Below are 20,339 nucleotides of genomic sequence, written 5' to 3' on the forward strand. Positions count from 1 at the left end.
AGTGTAAAAAAGACTACATAGACATGGTAGGTTCTCAGGACCCTCAGTTCTTTAGAGATGGACTAAATGGCTGGTATCATTTGCTTACAAAAGTGTCTTGAACTTGATGGAAGTTATGTTAAGAAATAAGGCTTATATTTTTTATTTTTGTCTTTTAATTCCATTTTTCTGCAAACTTTTTTTAAGTCCCCTTATATGTATACATAGATCAAAAAATAATGTTGTACCCCATAAAAATAAAAAATTATTTGTCAATCAAAAATTATTTTTTTCCAAGTGCAAAGGACTTGAACAGACATTTCTGAAAAGAAGACATACAAATGACCAACAAATATCTGAAGAAATGCCTCAATGTCACTATGCTTGTGGGAAATGCAAATTAAAACCACAATAAGATATCACTTCACACATATTAGAATGGCTTATTATCAAAAAGATGAAAAACAAGAAGTGTTGGGGAGGATGTTGAGAAAAGGGAGCCCTTGCACACTGTTGGTGGAAATGTACATTGCCACAGCCAATATGAAAAACAATATGGCAGTTACCAAAAGAACTACAGATGGGACTATCATATGTTCCAGCAATCCCACTACTGGGTATATATCCAAAGGAACTGAAGTCAGTATGTTGAAGGCATATGTTCATTGCAGCATTATGCACAATAGCCATAGAATCAACCTAAATTTTCATCAATAAATGAATAGATAAAGAAAATGCAATGGAATATTGTTTTGCCTTTTAAAAAAGAAGGAAATACTGTCATTTATTACAATATGTAGAAACCTGGAGGACATCCTGCTAAGTGAAATGAGCCAGGCAGATAAAAACAAATACCACATGATCTCACTTATATGTGGTATCTAAAAACGTTGAACACAGAAGTAGACAGTAGTTACCAGAGGCTGGGGTGGGAAAATGTTGTGCAAAGGGTACAAAGTTTCAGTTAGATAGGGAGAATAAGATTTGAGATCTATTTCACAACATGGTAAGTACAGTTAATAATAATGTATTGTGTACTTCAAAATTGCTAAGAGAGTAAATTTTAAGTATCTCACTTCAAAAAAATTAATGAGATGATATATTAATTAGCTTGATTTAATCATTCCACATTGTATACATATAGTAAAATATCGCATTGTACCACATAAATTTATACAATTATTATTTGTCAATTAAAAATAATAAATAAAAAAGAAAGATATAAAATCAACCACCTATCTTTACACATTAAGGAACTAGAAAAAGAAGAACAAACTAAATCCCAGGTTAGCTGAAAGGAGGAAATTATAACATTAGAGAAGAATTTAATTTCTTTATTAAACTAAATAAAAAATAGAAAAATGATAGAAAAAACCCATTTTATGAGCATTACCTTGATACCAAAGCCCAAGACACTACAAGAAAAATAAAACAAAAACTACAGACCAATATCTCTTGTGATGAATATTGATGAAAAAATCCTCAACAAAATACTAGCAAACGAAATTAAGCAGCACGCTAAAAGGATTATATACAATGGCTAATGGAATTTATTCCTGGAACTCAAGAATAATTTAATATGTGTTAAATAGCTTGATCTAATAGATACATTTGTAACCCAAATGCCCAAAAGCTGCAGGACACATTTTCTTTTGAAGCATACACAAAACATTTACAAAAAAATCACCCTACCATTTTGCTACTTAGTTGGCTGTGGTGATATATATGGTGTGAACACTGGATGGATCATATTAAAAACATACCCTGGAACTTTGTCTTGTGCAAATTTCTTCTTTCTTCTTTATTCATACTAAGTGTAGATTGTGTAGTTGAAATGTGCTAACTTTCTTGAATAAATTATATACAAATTTAAATTTAATACTCACAACTCTTTATCATTACACAAGTGATGAAGAATTGCTATTATCATTATCATTACTATTTTTGCTATTATTTCTTTCCATAAACTTACTAAACAGGTGAGAGTTATATTGGGAGTTAGGAGGCCTGGATTGTATCTGACTCTTGATTATTTAGCTGAATAACCTTAAATAATTCTCTTAGCTTTTCTGATCAATGCAGCCACTGAAGTAGAGGGACTTAAGCTGGGTGATACCTAACTTCATTTTAGGTCTAACATTCTATGCATTTATAAATTGCAGCTCATTTGGTTTGCTAATTTTATAGAAAACTACCACTAAGTTTGATAATTTTTTGTTTTTATTACCAAAAATCATTAATGCTACCTTGAGCTTCTACAACCAGCATCATAAATAAATCTGAACTCTAATTAAACTTTATTGCTTATTTCATGTATTTGAATTCTAATTCATTTCTTCATTGCTTACTAGAGCAGGAATTCAGGGTGTTACATTAGGACTTTTTTATAATATTGACATTATTATTACATAGAATTCTTTCTTCTTATAACATATTTACTTTGTCTCTAGTTTAACTATCATGCCACGATTTTACTAGTTCTGGTTAATGGCTGTCTCATCTCCAAAGCTGCTTTAATTTCTCATTGAGTTACTGATAATTAAAGAGATGGAATAGTTATAGAACAGTAGAAGGTAACTAAGTCATTGACTGCTTTCTGCATAACAACTACTATGCAAAAACCATCAATTCATCAAATATTTGTATGATTTCTGTGTGCCAAGCACTATGCTAAGGGCTCAAAATGCAAAGACAAAATATGATCTTTGTTCTTAATTAATTTTACTATTAACTTCTTTAAGGTATCTATATATTACCTGTATTTGGCAGATGAGGAAACTGAGACTTGTGCAGGGTAATGCAGCTAATGAATAACAGGCCCAGTGTTCCAATTCAGGTCTGCATGATTCCAAAACCCATGTTTATGCCACCATACCAATTGATCAGCTCTTTAAGAACAGATAAAATTACTGATATTATACAAATTCCAATTTTAAATTGTCATGTTGACTTTAATTTCATGCATGTTTTATTTTTTAAGCCTGACAAAGAAAATCAAGATTGCTTATTTGATAGAATTTCAGAAAGTTATGTGACACTTTTCATGACCATACCTCTAAGTCGAAAAGATGCATTCTTTCAGGTAAACACGGAAATGAACAGTAATGCTAATTGTTTTTAGAGTGAAAGAAATAGAAACAAAAGTTATTTTATTTAAACACATGAGAACATATTTTACTTTGGAAAGCATAATTTTCTAATATAAAGTAAGCAATATCTAAAAATTTATACTCTTACCACTCCTTCCCCAGAATGTTGTATTGCCTTGCCTAAAAGTCTTACAGAATCTCCTTAGTGGTATAGTTATTTTGTTTGCATATTAATAATTTGAAAACTGTTCGCTTATTCTATGTATGTTCTTGTCGTTTTCTATTTACCTACAAAATTATTTATCATTTTTCTTTTACTTTATAATGAATCTTTTTTTTTTTTTTTTTTGTGACTGGTAAGGCGATCGCAACCCTTGGTGTGGTGTTGTCCGCACTGCGCTCAGCCAGTGAGCGCACCAGCCATCCCTATATAGGACCCGAACCCACGGCGGGAGTGCCTCTGCACTCCTAGTGCCGCACTCTTCCGAGTGCGCCACAGGATCGGCCCTATAATGAATCTTTTGATCCATTTAAGAGGACTTGACAAGTTTGTGTTATGCCTAAGGACTAAGCACTTGTTACAGTCAAGTGCAATACATAAAATTGTGAATCAAATGCTTGTTTTGCTATTCTGTTGTTAATGAAGTAGGAATGATTAAAATAATTAATGTCCTTGAACAATGAGAAATGAAGAATGTAGGGATTTCATTGGGTATATTTAAATTTAACTTCTAGCATTTCAAAACACAAGTCATATTCAAATACTTTGTTGCATTGGCAATCCGTAAAGAAGAGATACATAAGTAGTTTGGAGTTTGTGAACATTTTCATGGGTAAAACAGACCTAAAGTAACAAGTTCGGAGTCCTTCACAATGAAAATATAAACAAAAATTCACAAATTTTCCAAATCTTGGCCTATCTTACAAACACGTACTCATATATCAAGTGTGATAGAGGGAAATCGGTAGTGGACTGGAAATAAGGAGACTTGTGTTTGTGTCCAGAATCTACTACTAAATGACCTGGGTGATCTTGGCAACCCACTCAACCTCTCAGGTTCACAACTGGGTTGTCTATCAAGTGAAGAGGTTGATCAAATCCATGATTTTTAAATTGTTGTCTTGTGGAACAGGGTATTCTGAACGATAGACTAGGATTTCCTCTGCTAATATTGGAACTGTTTTTTCTTGTTTGCAGGAAAAAGTTAGTTAAGGTTTAGGAATTTTGCAATTAAATTGTCTGGAGATGATAATAACAGCTATTTCTCCTACCTATATTCTTTCAGCTAGTCTATCTTTTTGTGGTTTTTATGTTAATATGTATTCACTGAATGTGCCTAGCTTACCTGCATGGCTTGATAAAATCAAGCATACTTTAATACAAGGCTCTTAAGAAAGTATAAAACAACTATTTAATGTGGACCAAGAAGGAAATGGTGGTACCATTGCATATCTCCCATTCTCTGGTTTTGATGTCAGAGGTCGGGTCTGGGTGTCCCAGTAGCTGGTCTTAACCCACCCTGTTCCCTTATCAGGTTCTTGTACTCTGCCACAGGAAAGAATTCAAGAGCAGCGTCACAGTAGAAAATGAGGACAGGTTTAATATAGTGAATAAGAGATACAGATTTCACAGAGAGAGTGCAGCATAGCTCCAGACTGAGCAGGGCCCACATCAAGTTTAATACAAAAGTAAGAAATGCACATTTAAAATTCAGTACAGAGTGCAGGCTGGCTCAAGAGAGTCAGTAGCTGATTGCTGAAAGTAAGTTGGATACAAAGTAAAGCATACACACCTCAGCCAGAGAAGTGGGTTGGCCACAGGAAAGTGAGCAAGGACTTCCTGAAAGTAAGTTTGATACAAAAAAAAAGAAATACACACTCCACAGGCAGAGTGCCTGCTGGCTGTAGGAGAGTAAGCAACAACCCCACCTTCTGCTGGGATTCTGTTTTTGTCTTTTCCTTATCCAATGAATATTCAATTAAGGGGGTGGTTCCCAGTTATGTAACATAGTCTTGCACATGCTTAGTTGGTCTTCTTGGAGCATGTTCATTGGTCAAATCCTATCACGTGCACCAGACATATTCAAGAATACTCTGTGCTCTCCAGTACCTCTAGTGCAAGCTCATTCAGAGGATAAACTCCACTTCACTGAGCATGCCCAGCTACAAGGGTTATATAACCCCTCTTTACTGAGCATGCCCAGCCCCTGGATTTGCATAAACCATTGTGCATATTTCCCCCTGGAAAACAGGTCTAACTAGCCACAGTAACTTTCCTCTAGGGGAGATCCTAGAGGATGGGCCTGAAACCTTGGGGAATGGCTTGAAACCCAGAGTTGTGTCCTATAACCCAAGCCCAGGGAAACTGAACACCTCCTATCTCAGTTTCTGATCCTACTTTTATGGTCTAAATGTTCCCCCCTGGGATGGATGTGTCTTTTGATAAATGTTATACTTCTCTCAAGTCATGACATGACTTTTTCTGGGTTCTTATTTTCAGTGGCTTTTTCCATGGAGAAATTAGAAGTTGTTTAATCAAGATCCAAAGCCTCATTTGAGAACAAACAAGATGTACACCTTAATGATTAGACTTTTTTACCTGTGCTCAGTCTTCTTTAAATGCTCTCTCTCCCTGTTTCTATGTTTGAGAGCCAGGCCACCTCCCTACAAGTGTACCCCCTCAAGAGCTATTTAAGTAGAGGTGGGGCCTCATCTCTTATTGATCAATTTCCATTATTTTGAACTCATTCAAACAAGTGAGGATTTCAGTACTATTAACTATCTCAATTATCTTACCTAAGGAAATTTATTAATTTCTAACAATGAAAAATTTATCTTCAGCTCTCACTATTCAGTGCAAATTAATCTCAACCTAAGCATATTTAGTATGTTTTTACTTCCCTTACTTCAGTGTCATACAATGATATTCCCTTAGAAATTTTCCAAACAGTTTAACACTTGATCTCTTTTTTCTTTAATCTCCTGAACATGGAACATTTACCGAAAACTTTTAGAAATTCTCCTTATCCACCTTGTTAAACATTTTCATTTTAATCATTGCTATATTTTTTTTAGATTTCTTTTTTGATTATTAGCATATTCATAATTACAAATCACAATTTTTCTCTATGCCCCTTATCCAACCAACCATTCCCCAAGCCCCCTCCCTCCCTCCTCCCCATCTCTAGTATCCTTAAGTTTGTTTTCTCCTTCTGAAAGTTCAGTGTATTATTGTGGTCTGTTTTCTGTCTTTCGTCCTTTCTTTTTCTTTCTTTCTTCTTGTCTTTCTTTCTTTCTCTCCTTCTTTCTTAGCACCCAGTTATGAGTGAGGGCATGCAGTATTTTTCTTTCTGTGTCTGGCTTATTTCATTTAACATAGTTTTCTCCAGGCTCATCCATGTTGCTGCAAATGGCAGAATTTCATTTTTATTTATGGCTGAGTAGTATTCCATTGTATATATACCACATTTTCCTTATATAATTTTATATACCATAAATATAATATGTAATCATTTCTGATAGAAAAATGTTCATGGTTCATTCAATAAAATTAAATATATTAATATATTACAGAATTCTCCCCTTCCCCCCCATTCCCCCTCCCCCCTGCCCCCCAAAACCATGGAGATCATAAAAGATCACTTAACAGCAAATTTGAGCACTGCTGGATTAGGTGACAATATTAGTTTTGTATTGCTACTGTAACAAACTATCATTAATTTAGGGTCTTAAACAACAGAAGTTTATTCTCATAGTTATGAAGGCCAGAAGTCCAAAATGAGTCACGTGAGGCTAAAATGAAAGTGTCTGCAGAGATGGTTTCTTTAGGAGGCTCCAGAGTAGAATGCATTCCTTGCCTCTTCTAGCTTCTTTTGGCTGCCCATATTCCTAGGCTGTGGTTGCACCACTCCAATCTCTCCCTCTGCTGTCACACAGCCTCTTGCTCTTCTGTAGGCAAATTTTTTCTCCACCTTCCTCTTATAAGGACACTTATGATTACATTTAGAGCCCACAGGATACCCAAGATAATCTCCCCATCTCAAAATCTTGAATTTAATCACACCTGCAAAACCCTTTCACCTTATAAGTTAAATTTCACAGGTTCCAGTGGTTAGAATGTATATATTTTTTGGACTATTATTCTTTCTACCATGGTGATTTCTAAGGGCCCTTAAATCCTAAAATTTCACACAATTAAGGGCTTAATGTGTGATTGTAAATACTTATCTGAATGCATATTACCAAAATAGTGATATAAATTTGTCTTTATAAAAATACATCTTTCTATGTCTAGTCACTGCCTGAGAGGAATTCAGTAGTTTAGGGATTTGAAAGCTGATAGGATACTTGTAGTACCGTTTATTTGCTGATATTTGATTATGGTTTTAACATGTGAAATATACTGATTAAGGGCTGACCCCGTGGCTCACTCAGGAGAGTGCGGCTCCGGGAGCGCAGCGGCGCTCCTGCCGCTAGTTTGGATCCTATATAGGGATGGCCGGTGTGCTCACTGGCTGAGCGCGGTGCAGGTGACACCAAGCCAAAGGTTGTGATCCCATTATCAGTCACAAAAAAGGAAAAAAAAAGAAAAAGAAAAAAGAAATATACTGATTAAAATATATAAACTCACCTAAGCAAACTTCAATTATTTTAAAGTGTACTTTTTATTAAGATGACCCATATGTATCACTTTCTAAAAGAGGATAGCAATAGCAAGGTTAAATGACATAAATGGATAATCATCAAACCTTATCTTAATTTTTAACTTTATGCTTTATCTAAGTTAAATTTTTTCCCAAATGCTAACAGTCAGATTGACTTAATTTTCAACTCTTTTTTGTTCAAAATGACCAAAAGCAAGCTATCAGAAAAAAAGGGACATATACATTTCACAAACTGAATAATCATTTGTTGGTAGTTAAGATATATTACATAAAATATAAAATTAATCTAATATGACTGTATTTTGATAGGTGTATCCTGATTGTTTAGCACAAGCTATCTATGCAACATTCCAGGAAGCATTTCCAGAATCTAGTAAACTTTTTGATGATGAATTTAAAGAAGATCTAGGGAATAACATTTTCCTTTGGTTGTCAGGTATGAATATATCATTTAAGTATTCATTATTTTGGTTTCTAAAATTTTTGGATTGCAGTATTTTGTTTACTCCAGTCAATAAATTGATAGTTCTTTGTCTTACAAAACATGCCACACTGATGTCTGCTTTTAAAAAATAGTGATTATTTGTTTTCTTCTGAAAATCGTTACACCAAAATTAATTGTTAACTTGAGAAGCCAAATAATTTTACAAGCAGTAGAATTATTATAAAAAACTGAATTGCCACAGAAATAAAGTCATACCGTATTATATACTATATTTGAAAGGTAAATATTTTAAGCTGGTTTTGGAACACTACTTATGTTTTTATAGCAAATATATTAGGAAGGATAAATTATAGTATTGAGTTTCTCATAAAACATATAAACATTAATCAAGGAAAACCTGTTTTTTGAATCATTGTATATGTCTAGGAAGGAGTAGTAGGACTGAAAAGCTAAAGAGAAGTAAAACTCTGTCCTAGAGCATTTAGCTAGAGATTTTGGGACTCACATGCTATGGTATGATTTCCCCCCATGCTCATGTTGGAGCTTAATCTTCAACACAGCACTTGAAAGGTGGGACATTTAAGAGGATATTAGACCGTGAGGGCCATGCCCTCATGAAGAAATTAATCCATTCATGGATTAATGGGTTAATGGATTAATGAGTTATTGGGGAAAAGACTGGTGGCTTTATAAGAAAAGAAGCACATTAGTGTGCTTTTGCTCAGCCCTCACCATGCATCATAGCAAGACTCTGTAAAGAGTCCCCACCAGGAGGAAGGCCCTTACCAAATATGCCCCCTTGGCCTTGGACTTCCCAGCCTCCAAAACCATAAGAAATAAATTTTATTCTTTATAAATTACCCAGTTTCAGGTATTCTGTTATAAGCCGCAGAAAAGGCCTAATACATTGGGTTTAAAACTAAGGTATAAAAATATAGTTTCATATTCCTGAAGTGACCTCCAAACTTTTTTTTCTAAGACTATTACACTATTATGAACTACCAGAAGCTATTGATTGTTTTCATATAGTTCTTCTTGTAAGTATTTCAGTTTAAATGTTAACTAATATTTTTAAGCTTCTTTGTGTTGATTCTTACTAACAAAATAATTTCTATAAGAAAATATTTCATATTTTAAAAAGGGAGCCCTTGAGAGGTAAAGACTGGGAAATAGCCCTGAGAAACCCCCAACCCACACACACACAGAAATAATATCTTGCTAATTATATAAAATGATCCAGCTAATTCAAATACAATAAATAAATGGAATAATCGCAGCATTCAACAAAGATACTATAAGAAAAAATTTTGATGAAGAGCAGAAAGATGTCCTACAGACCTGTGATGATCTGAATTGTGTCTCCTCCCAAATTCATATGTTGAAGTGAAGTCCTAACCCCTAGTACACCTCAGAATTTGACTGTATTTGAAAATAGGGCCTTTTAAGAAGTACTTAAGGTTAAATGAGATAATATGAGTGGGACCTAATCCAATAGGACTGCTGTCCTTATAAGAGGGAGAGAGGAGTGACATGAGCAAGATGTTGGAGTAGGAGATACCAGCCTTTTTCTTCCCCAACAAAAACAATAGTCAGCTATCCATGAACAATAGCAGCCCTGAGATGGCTGAAGAGTTCATTTAAGAACCTTCTGCAAAGCAACAAAAAATGGTGTAACCACACAAGAAGGGTTACGGGGGAGATTTGCATATGTGAAACATGTGGAGACAGCTAGGAATAAAGAAGGGTGGAGGCTCTCAGAATCAGTCATGTGGTCCCCAATGAGCCTTTGTTGCCAAAGTCCTCAATAGCCCCTGCAGCAGCCACAAATTCCCTGAATATTTCACAGGGGATGTCCCCTTAGAGTTCATCAATGTGGACTTCAGCAGCCTGCTCCACAGAGGACACTGACAACTTTTGCCACTAAGATAACCAGCAGCCATTGCTGTTGTGGGCCCCCTGGAGAGGGAGATGGTGCTGTGCTCCCACCCCAATAAGGCACTGTTGTTGTGATGACCCCAGGACAAGGGTTGGGGCCACTCTGCACAGACCTGCACTCTAGGCATCACTTCTGCGGCAGCAGTGTGCATGCCCATGTCTCATACACTAAAGCCACTGCCACAGAGAACTAGGCTGGACCCTGGACCTTGGATCCACTGTCACTCCACACAGTGGATCTGCACTCCAGACTCCAGCTCCACAGCTGCTTTATGAGTGCCTGTGATGTGGACACCAGAGCCACCGTTGCAGCAGGCACATCTGCACCACACACTGCAGAGCAACAGTAAATCTGCACATGCTCATGCTCCAGACCCCAGATCTTAGGGCAAACATTAACACTTAGGACACCAGAGCCACCGTCACAATGGGAGCATTCACGCTTCAGATCTTGGAGCTGCCGTAGCTCTGCATGCATCCACGCTCCAGACCTCATCTCCTCAGTGGTGCAAAAGTGTCTTCACCTCACATACCATTACCAATGCTACAGGAGGGGCACCTGCACCCTAGGAACCGATGCCACTGCAGCTAGTGACCTTCAGTTGAAGCCAATGCTCATTTACCACTTCAAAAATCCTAGAGCCCTTAAGAATGATGCTAAATCTACTCTGCCTTTACTCTATAAATGGGGCAACAAAGCCTGGATGACAGCACATCTGTTTGCTTCATGGTTTACTGAATATTTTAAGCCCACTGTTGAGATCTGCTGCTCAGAAAAGATTTCTGTCTATTAAAGTACTATTCAAAATATTATTTCTTTTGCATCACCGAGGAGCTCTGGTGAAGATATACAAGGAAATTAATGCTGTTTTCATGCTGCTAATACAGCATTCAATCTGCAGCCCATAGATCAAGGAGTAATTTTGACTTTCAAGTATTATTATTTAAGAAATACATTTTGCAAGGCTATATCTGCTCTAGATAGTGATTCCTCTGATGGATCTGAGCAAAGTAAATTGAAAACCTTCTGGAAAGGATTCATTGGTTTAGATGCCAGTAAGAACGTTAGTGATTCATGGAAGGAGGTCAAAACATCAACAACAACAGCAATTTGGAAGAAGTTGATTCCAACCCTCATGGACAACTTTGAGGAGTTCAAGTCTTCAGTGGAGGAAGTAACTACAGATGACATGGAAATGGCAAGAGAACGAGAATTAGAAGAGGAGCCTGAAGATGTGACTGAAGATCTACTTCACCAGGAGTAGATTCCATTTCAAAAAACCACTTTCCTTGCTCATTCATGATAAACTTCAATGGATGAGGAGTCACTTCTTATGAATGAGCAAGGAAAGTGGTTTTTTGAAATGGAATCTACTCCTGGTGAAGATATTGTGATAATTGTTGAAATGACAACAAGGGATTTAGAATATTTCATAAACTTAGTTGATAAAGAAGCAGCAGGATTTAAGAGGATTGACTCCAATTTTGAAAGTTCTACTATGGGTAAAGTGCTGTCAAACAGCATTGCATACTACAGAGAAATCTTTTGTAAAAGAAAAAGTCAACCACTGTCTTATTTTAAGAAATTGCCACAGAAATCCCAACCCTCAGCAACCACCACCCTTATCAATTAGCAGCCTTCAACATTGAGGCAAAACCCTCCACCAGCAAAAAGATTACAACTGGCTGAAGACTCAGATGATTGTTAGCATTTTTTTAAGCAATGAAGTATTTCTTAATTAAGATGTGTGCATTATTTAGGCGTAATGCTATTTTCCACTTAATAGATTATAGGATAGTGTAAACAAAACTTTTATATGCACTGAGAAACCAAAAAATTTGTGTGATCTGCTTTATTGCATTATTCATTTTATTGTAGTGGTCTGAAACTGCACCCACAATATCTCTGATGTGTGCGTGTACTTGAAATTTTCTAAGAGAGTAGATCTTAAGTATTCTCACCACCAAAAGAAAGAGAGTTTGTTATGTGAGATGATGGATATATTAATTAGCTTGATTTTGGAAATCATTTCACAATGTGTATGTACATCAAAACATCACATTGTACACCTTAAGTATATACAATGTTTATTTGTCAATTATACCTCAATAAAGCTGGGGGGAAAAAAGAGGAAGAAAGGACTTCCGATCAAGATGGCAGAATAGATGGTCCCCAGCATCACCCTCTCGCAGAATCAACCAATTTACAACTGTTAAAAAGCAACGACAGCCAAGCTGGAGCCACTAGAGCTCAGAGGACGAGGAGGAACGACCTACAGAGTGCATAAATGCAGGAGAAGCCACGATGAGAGAAAGGAACACTCCATCTATTTCGAGCCCTGGCTACTTCAAGCCCGCCTCTGCTGAGCACACAGAGCAAGGGCAGGCATAAGCCACAGCTGTGTCTTTTGTGTGAAGTTGCTTTGAGATGGCAGGGGAGAAGAGGGCCTTCATGGCCCCCAGGCCAGCAAGACCACTAACAGGGCTCCCGTGGACCCACATAGGAGTTAGGGGCCACAGACAACTGAGAAAAGAAGCCACTCAGAGGCCAGTGAGTCATCGCAAGGGACCAGCACACGGCCCCATCCCATGGGAAGTGTTTGGGAGTGTGGGTGGCAGGGCAGACGGGCCCACCAGGGGAACACTGGGGCACAGTATGGACAGCTGATCTTCCCTTGAATCAGCACAGGTCCACTCAATGGAGACTGTCCAGGAATATAGAACTGTAGGGGGTGCAATCTGATGAAAAGTTTCAGTCCAGAGTTTCCTCACAACCCAGGTATACTGGACCTCACAAGACCCAGAAGTGCTTACAAGGTCAACAGTTAAAACCTGAGCTGCACAAAAATCCTTCCCCAGGGAATCAGCAGCAAAACAACAATTTGGCTCAACTACAGGGCTCAAGTGCTGGTCCCCACAGGAAGTTTTCCCATTTTACAAGTAAGCAAAGGACAACTCCAGTGCAGAGTTTAAATGATGGGAATAGTGAATAATCCAGCACAGAACTGAAAGAAAACACAAAAAACCCACAGATCAGAGACAAAGTTCTGATATTAATCAGTAAAGGTCTAACACCACCAAAGAACACCTATATAAAACCTGGAAGGACCAGAATCCCCCCAGGACCCCAAGCTGGGTTGGGGGTAGCCAAGGGCCTCAGCCATGCCCCCACAATGTCCACATCCAGCCCATTGATGACCACCAGGCAGCCACCAGAAGCTCCCCAGACTCCCAAGCCAAGGTGAGGAGGACCAAGGGCCTCAGCCACACAACCCTAACATCCACATACAGCCCAGGGATGACCACCTGGCAGCAACCAGAAGCACCCCAGGTTCCTCTGCTGGAATGAGGGTGTTGCCACAGGCCTCAGTTATGCCCACCCTCCCTCCTGATTCTTCTTTCCACCCTATCCCCTTCCCCCTTCCATTTTCCTCCTCCCCCCCAACTACTCTGCAACAACATCTTAGAATGTAAAAATAAAAATAATAATTAATTAATTAAATTTTTTTTTTAAAAAGAGGGAGAGACACAGAGATGTACACACATAGAAAGAAATGCCACATGAGAACACAGCAAGAAGGCAACCATCTGCAAACCAAGGAGAGAGGCCTCAGGAGAAACCAAAACTACTGACACCTTAATCTTGAACTTCTAGGCTCCAGAACTGTGAGAAGGTATATTTCTGTTGTTTAAGTCACCCAGTCTGTGGTATTTTATTACGACAGCTCTAACAAACTAATAGAGATTTTCAAAACTCACCAGAAACAAATTTGCCAAAAACAGATGACAATTTTAATTCAACCACAAAAAAACTTCTAAAAACAATTGAACAATCATAGTTGTATAGGGAGAATACAAATTGTAAATATAGGATGTCAGGGAAGAACCTAACTGTATGCTCACTTCAAATATAATGATATATGTAGTATAAAAAAGTAAAAGTATGATGCATTTGTCAAGACCCATATAATTTTACATCACAAATTGAAAGCCTTAATGTATAAACATTTTTAAAAATCAAGAGGACAAGGGATTCCAGGATGGAATGCAGAATACAATAAAATAATATAAATGTATTATATAACTTTAATAAAGGGAGTGGGAGGGGAAAGCTGGCCTAAGTAATTTTGGCAAGCGGCATTTTAACTGAAAAAAACTAAAGGAACTGTATATGAAAACTGTACTTGGAAAAATTGTTGCACAATGTGACATGGATTAACAATTCTGACACTGCTTTACATGTAAACTGGAGCTTAATTAGTAAATGGATGGTGGGAGGCAAGTTTCTCACTGTTGGAGAACAAAGTTACAGATAAGCAGGGGAGGTAGTCTAGAATGAAACATGTGGTACTGGATTAGAATTGAAGACATCAGTATGAACTTATTTTAGCCTTATATAGATATGGCTAGATTTTTTTTTTAAGTAGTTTGAGTTCTTTGTATATTCTGGATATTAATCCCTTGTCAGATGCATAGTTTGCAAATATTTTCTCCCATTTTGTAGGTTGTTGCTCTGTTAATTGTTTCCTTTACTGTGCAGAAGATTTTTAGTTTGATATAATCCCATTTGTTTATTATTTTCTTTTTTTGCCTGTACTTTTGGTCATATTCATAAAGTCTTTGCACACTTCTATATCCTGAAGTGTTTCCCCTATGTTTTCTTTTAGGAGTTTTATAGTTTCAGGTCTTATATTTAAGTCTTTAATCCATTTTGAGTTGATTTTGGTATATGGTGAGAGGTACAGGTCTAGTTTCATTTTTCTATGTATGGATTTCCAGTTTTCCCAGCACCATTTAGTAAGAAAACAAGTAACCCAATTAAAAAATGTGCAAAGGAACTTAATAGACATTTCTCATATGTAGCCATACAAATGGCCAATAGACACATGAAAAAATGCTCAATATCACTCAGCATCAGGGAAAAGCAAATCAAAACCACACTGAGATACACTCTCACCCCAGTTAGACTGGCTATTATCAAAAAGGCAGAGAATAGCAAGTGCTGGTGAGGATGTGCAGAAAGTGGAACCCTCCTACACTGTTGGTGGGACTGTAAATTAGTGCAGCCATTACAGAAAACAGTATGGAGTTTCCTCAGACAACTACAGGTAGAACTGCCATACGATCCAGCTATCCCACTGCTGGGTATATACCTAAAGGTATGGAAATCATCATGTCACAGGAATACCTGTACTCCCATGTTTATTGTAGCTTTATCACAATAGTTGAGTTGGAATCAACGTAAATATCCATTAACAGATGACTGGATATGGCAAATACAGTATACATACATAGTCAGTGGAATACTACTCTGCCATAACAAGGAATGAAATTCTGCCATTTACAGCAATATGGATGAACTTAGAGAAAATGACATTAAGCCAGGTGGAAGGAAGGAAGGAAGGAAGGAAGGAAGGAAGGAAGGAAGGAAGGAAGGAAGGAAGGAAGGAAGGAAGGAAGGAGAAAGAGAGAGAAAGAAGAATCAAAATAATACATTCAACTTTAAAAAAAAAAAGAGAACAGAACTGTGATTATTAGAGGGGGTAAAGGGGGAAGGCAGGGTTGGCAAGAAACTAGTGAAGGGTCACAGAGATTGATTACATTTTGTAAACATGAATATATTAATTATCCTGATTTAGTCACCACATATTGTACACAGATATTGATGTTTGATGCTGTACCCCACAAACATGTATAATCAGTTATCTCTCAATACAAAACTGTCAAAACTAACTAAATAAAAATTTTAAAAATTTAAAAAGTAATTATATATGTGTGTATTTATGAGTTAGTGTAAATACATACATTTTCTAGCTTTGTTCACTGGAAGGACATAGAAAAACTGATACCCCAATAATTGTGTACATACCCAGAACCCAAATCTTGGTTTCTTAATTCTAACCTTTAATAAAAGGAGCCAGGACTCCTTGGAGAAATACAGGCAAACAGTTTTTTTTTTTCCTCAGGATTTCACCATTTTTTTTAATGGTTTTTTAAATATTTTTTTATTGAATCATAATTGATTATACATATTTTGGGGTTCAATGTTGATGTATGTGGATCAAATCAATATTATTAGCATATACATTATTACAAATCATATTCTTTATGCCCCTTATCAAATCTCTCCCCATCTCCCTCCCCCCTACCTCTTATAACTCTAGATTTTTTTTCTCCTTCTGACAGAGTAACAGTTACTCTGTTGATTTGTTGCCTAGATGATCTGTCCAGTGCTGAGAGAGGTGTGTTCAGGTCCCCCACTATTATCGTAGCATAGGTGCTTCTTGTATCACTCTGGAATGGGCTTTGTGGAGAGAGACATCCTTTTCTTCTCTTTGGTCTCTGCTGGTGACTCTCTTTATGTCAATGCACTTGAGTGGCTGGTGGGCCATCTGCACGTTGGTGGTTGCATCTAGCCACTTATGTGGCAGCCGTGGCTATTGTGTTAGATGTGGTAGGCCACCCACATGGAACTGGTGTTTTGGGCATGCTCCTTGCCTGGTTGGTTGCAGGAGGAGGGGTCAGTTTCCGGATCCAGTCTCAGGACCCGGGCAGGCCCCATGGCAGCAGTGGCATGCCTGGTTGTGGGAGGAGGGGTAGGCAAAGAGTTTCAACATATCCTTATTTGTATACCTTGAAAGAGACAATCAAGATGGTTGAAACTAATAAAATACTTAAAATATAACTCAAGAAAACATTGCTGAAGGAAAAGAAGACTACATATTGAAAGGGAAGACCATGTATCAAGAAAAATTAAGCCATTATGGTCAACACTGACAGATATAATAAGTTATAGGACATTAAAGATAAAGCATTCCTTGGGCAGCCAGATAAAAATATCAAGTCTCCTAAAGGAAAAGAAAACCAGATTTTCAAATTTTCTCTCAGAAATATTATACTCCAGAAGAAACACCTACAAGATATTTAAGAAAAGAAAGGGTTAACCAAGCATTTTCTGTGCAACCAACCTGCCCTCTTATACAAAGGCTACAAATTGTTTAAAACGTGAAAAAGCTTTGAGAATTTTGTTCACTTGAGCCTTTCTTAAGGAAATAAAAGTGGCCATACTCTGGCCAATTAAAAGATAGAAAAGATTGTATGGTTTGTATCTCAGAAGATTTGTAAAGATAAAAGGAAATATAATGTGAATGGGCATAAATTGTTTATTCTTCTGATTAGAATTTGTGATTAGAGCTGTATAACTCTGTAATCTTAGAAAATCACATTGCTTCCTTGATCTGTTTACTTTGTACAAATTTTTTGATTAAACTATGAAATTTCTTTTTAATTCTAATATTTTCAATATTGTTGCATATGAATTACTTATATATTGGGAAAAATCAGTAATGCTATTTTTTTACAGATATTGTACACTTTCTGCCTTTTGCATTACACTGAAACAATTTATAATCCTCTTTGAAACAATTTATAATCCTCTTTCCCTAGATTATTTTGTCTAATTTTTCCCTCCAATATGAATCATTTTATTTATTAATTTTGTCAAAAATATTCTAGTGTATTAATTTTGCTTTTATTATCATTAATTTCTTTCTCAATCTTTTTACATGTTTATATGCTGTTCTTCTTTAACTTAGAGATCTGACGGTTTTGTACATTATTTTAAATTTTCTTGCTTAGTTATAAAAGCTTTTAAGGCTATGAATTTACCTCTGAGTAAGCCTTTATGCATAACTCATGAAGTTTAAATATAATGTTCTAACAATAGGCATCTTTCATTATCTCAATTTAATCCATTTCTGAAAATGTGTCAAATAACAAATTCTCAAATAGTGGGAGCTGACATTTCATAATTTAATTGAGAAGAATGACAGTACATTTCCAAATCACTCAAAAACCCTAACCAGATTCCCCAAACATTATTAAAACGCACAAATATCTATGCAATAACACACCAAGGATTTTTTCACACAATAAGTCATTTTAATAAACTAAGTACCTACCTGTTTAACCAATAATGAACTTATTAGTGGATATGTTTGTGTGCAGTATTCAAAACATAGTACAGTATTAGCCACATGTTATACTTGCCTTCTGATGGCAATGAAGAAATGTTAAGATGTAAATAAACAATGAACTAATACAGTAAACATAACAAAGAAATTATCTAAATTGGGCCAGTGTTGCTCATCCCCTCAGGTGCCTAGCAGAGAGAAACACTGGGATTTAGAGGACAACACACAGGCCAAAAGCAGGGAAGATGATAGCAATAATGCTCAATGCTTTTAAACAACAAAAGCATGAGACATGATCTTGTTTGGACAACAGCTGACATAGAACTGTAGCATTAACTGTATTTTCTCACCCAGGCTCCCAAGCAATTTAAACATTTTCATAATGAATCAGTTGTTTTTATGGCTTTTGATTCAGAAAGGGAATTTTGAATTTAAATATTTTCAAGTTGTTATAGAGAATTACTGTTTAAACATGTTATTATTGACTTTAAAAAATTTTCTATGATTACTTTTTAAATTCTGTTATTGAGGTCTAATATCCACTACAGTGCACAAGTCTTAAGTCTTCACCTTGATTTTATACATACTCACACATATATATACATCTTTATACCATATACTTCAAGATATAGTACATTTCCAGTCCAGCATGTAGTTACAATTTTGATTTCCATTTTCACCCGTCTTTTAAAATAGCACTCTTTAATGGCAAAATCTTTTGTGTTTATACTTTCATGATTAATGTCTACTTTTTTGCAGTATCTTAAACACTGTGGCCTGTATTATATTTGTATTTTGGAATTTATTGAGTTGTTCCTGTTATATAATAGTACATAGTGAAATATTATAAATGATATCTAATGACTTGAAAAAAAGTAATGTTCTCTGTTTGCAAAAAATAGAATTCTATATATTGTATGTGTGGTTCTATAGACCACTGTACATGTGTGCTTCTACAGGATTTTCTTTATATTTCCAGTAGTTTCAATATATGTTGTATCTTTAATAAATAAAAAAAATCCCTTTTCTCCCATTAAAAATCATGTGAGTTTACAAAAGAGAAAAAAATTTTTGTGTGTAACATAAATCTTCACTTGATGAAGTTCAGGTACTTTTCTTACTCTTCTGTTACAATGAAGAATTTTTAGGTATTTTAGCTACTAATAATTTAACGCTGGATTAATTTTGTAAATACAACATAAAATAAGATTTTTTTAGGCTTTAATTACAGTCCTATTACTTCAGAGGCAAACAAATTGATTTTACTTCCACCCAGTGGTATCTCAAAAATAGTTAACTTTTTCTTATAGAAAAAAAAACCCTTTACTCTCTTGCCGTAACAATTTTGATGTCTTCAGATTAATTCTACCAGTCATAGCCTTACAAAACTTCATGAAACAAGAAAAGTTTTTGTTTATTCAGTTGAAACTATCCATTCTGATATTTAAGTAGGATAAAGCATTTATATTAGTATTCTTGCTTTGCCTTAGGCAGTCCACATGTGGAATGAGTAGTATACTTTGAAGACCCATAGGATAGTTGACATTTTCAGCTAGATTTACCACAGAATTTCGAAACCTTTCATTGTAAATCTCCTGGATGAGTGCTATTTTCTCATCTTGATCTGTTTTATATATTCTTCTCTATTTACATAGTAGAAACCAATTAAAAGCATAACAGTTGCAAAAGAATCCACAGTTTTATTTGTGTATTATATGGTATATACATGGAAAATCCTAGACAATCAGTAATAAAGTTAACTAGAACAAAAGGAGTCAGTAAAATAGTGACATATAAAATTTACATACAGAAATCAGTAATTTTTACATTCACAAACAATAACCAGTTAGCAGACATAGTGGTAGAGGAAACCTCACATACAACTGCAATAGTTGAGAAGATTAAATTTGGGATAATAACAAGATTTATACAAAATATATATGAACAAAATTTTGAAACACTCCTGAAAGACACCAATGCAGACTTAAGGGTGAATGATTAAACAAGCTGTGGTGCATCTGTGCTATGAAATACTACTCAGCGATAAAATGGAACAGACTATTGATAGATGCAACAACGTGGATGAATCTCCAGAGAATTATGCTGAGTGAATAAAGCCAATCCCAAAAGGTTACGTACTTATTCATTTATTTAACAATCTTGAAATGACAAAATTATAGAAATTGAGAACAGATTAGTAGTTGTCAAGGGTTAGGGATGGGGGATGGGAGAGGGAGGAAGGAGGGTAGCTGTT

At 35.9% G+C, this 20,339-nt stretch overlaps 1 protein-coding gene across 1 annotated transcript in view; it reads left to right on the plus strand.

The window, feature by feature from the left end:
• The window catches only part of FAM227B (family with sequence similarity 227 member B), a 229,500-nt gene that overhangs the window by 16,523 nt on the left and 192,638 nt on the right, over window positions 1-20,339 (plus strand). The window contains exons 7-8 of the mRNA XM_063090056.1: window positions 2,960-3,061; window positions 8,042-8,168. Of these exons, the coding sequence (XP_062946126.1) occupies window positions 2,960-3,061; window positions 8,042-8,168 (229 nt within the window). The remainder of the gene's footprint in view (window positions 1-2,959; window positions 3,062-8,041; window positions 8,169-20,339) is intronic.

The sequence above is a fragment of the Cynocephalus volans genome, chromosome 3, assembly GCF_027409185.1.
Source record: "Cynocephalus volans isolate mCynVol1 chromosome 3, mCynVol1.pri, whole genome shotgun sequence".
NCBI lineage: Eukaryota > Metazoa > Chordata > Mammalia > Dermoptera > Cynocephalidae > Cynocephalus > Cynocephalus volans.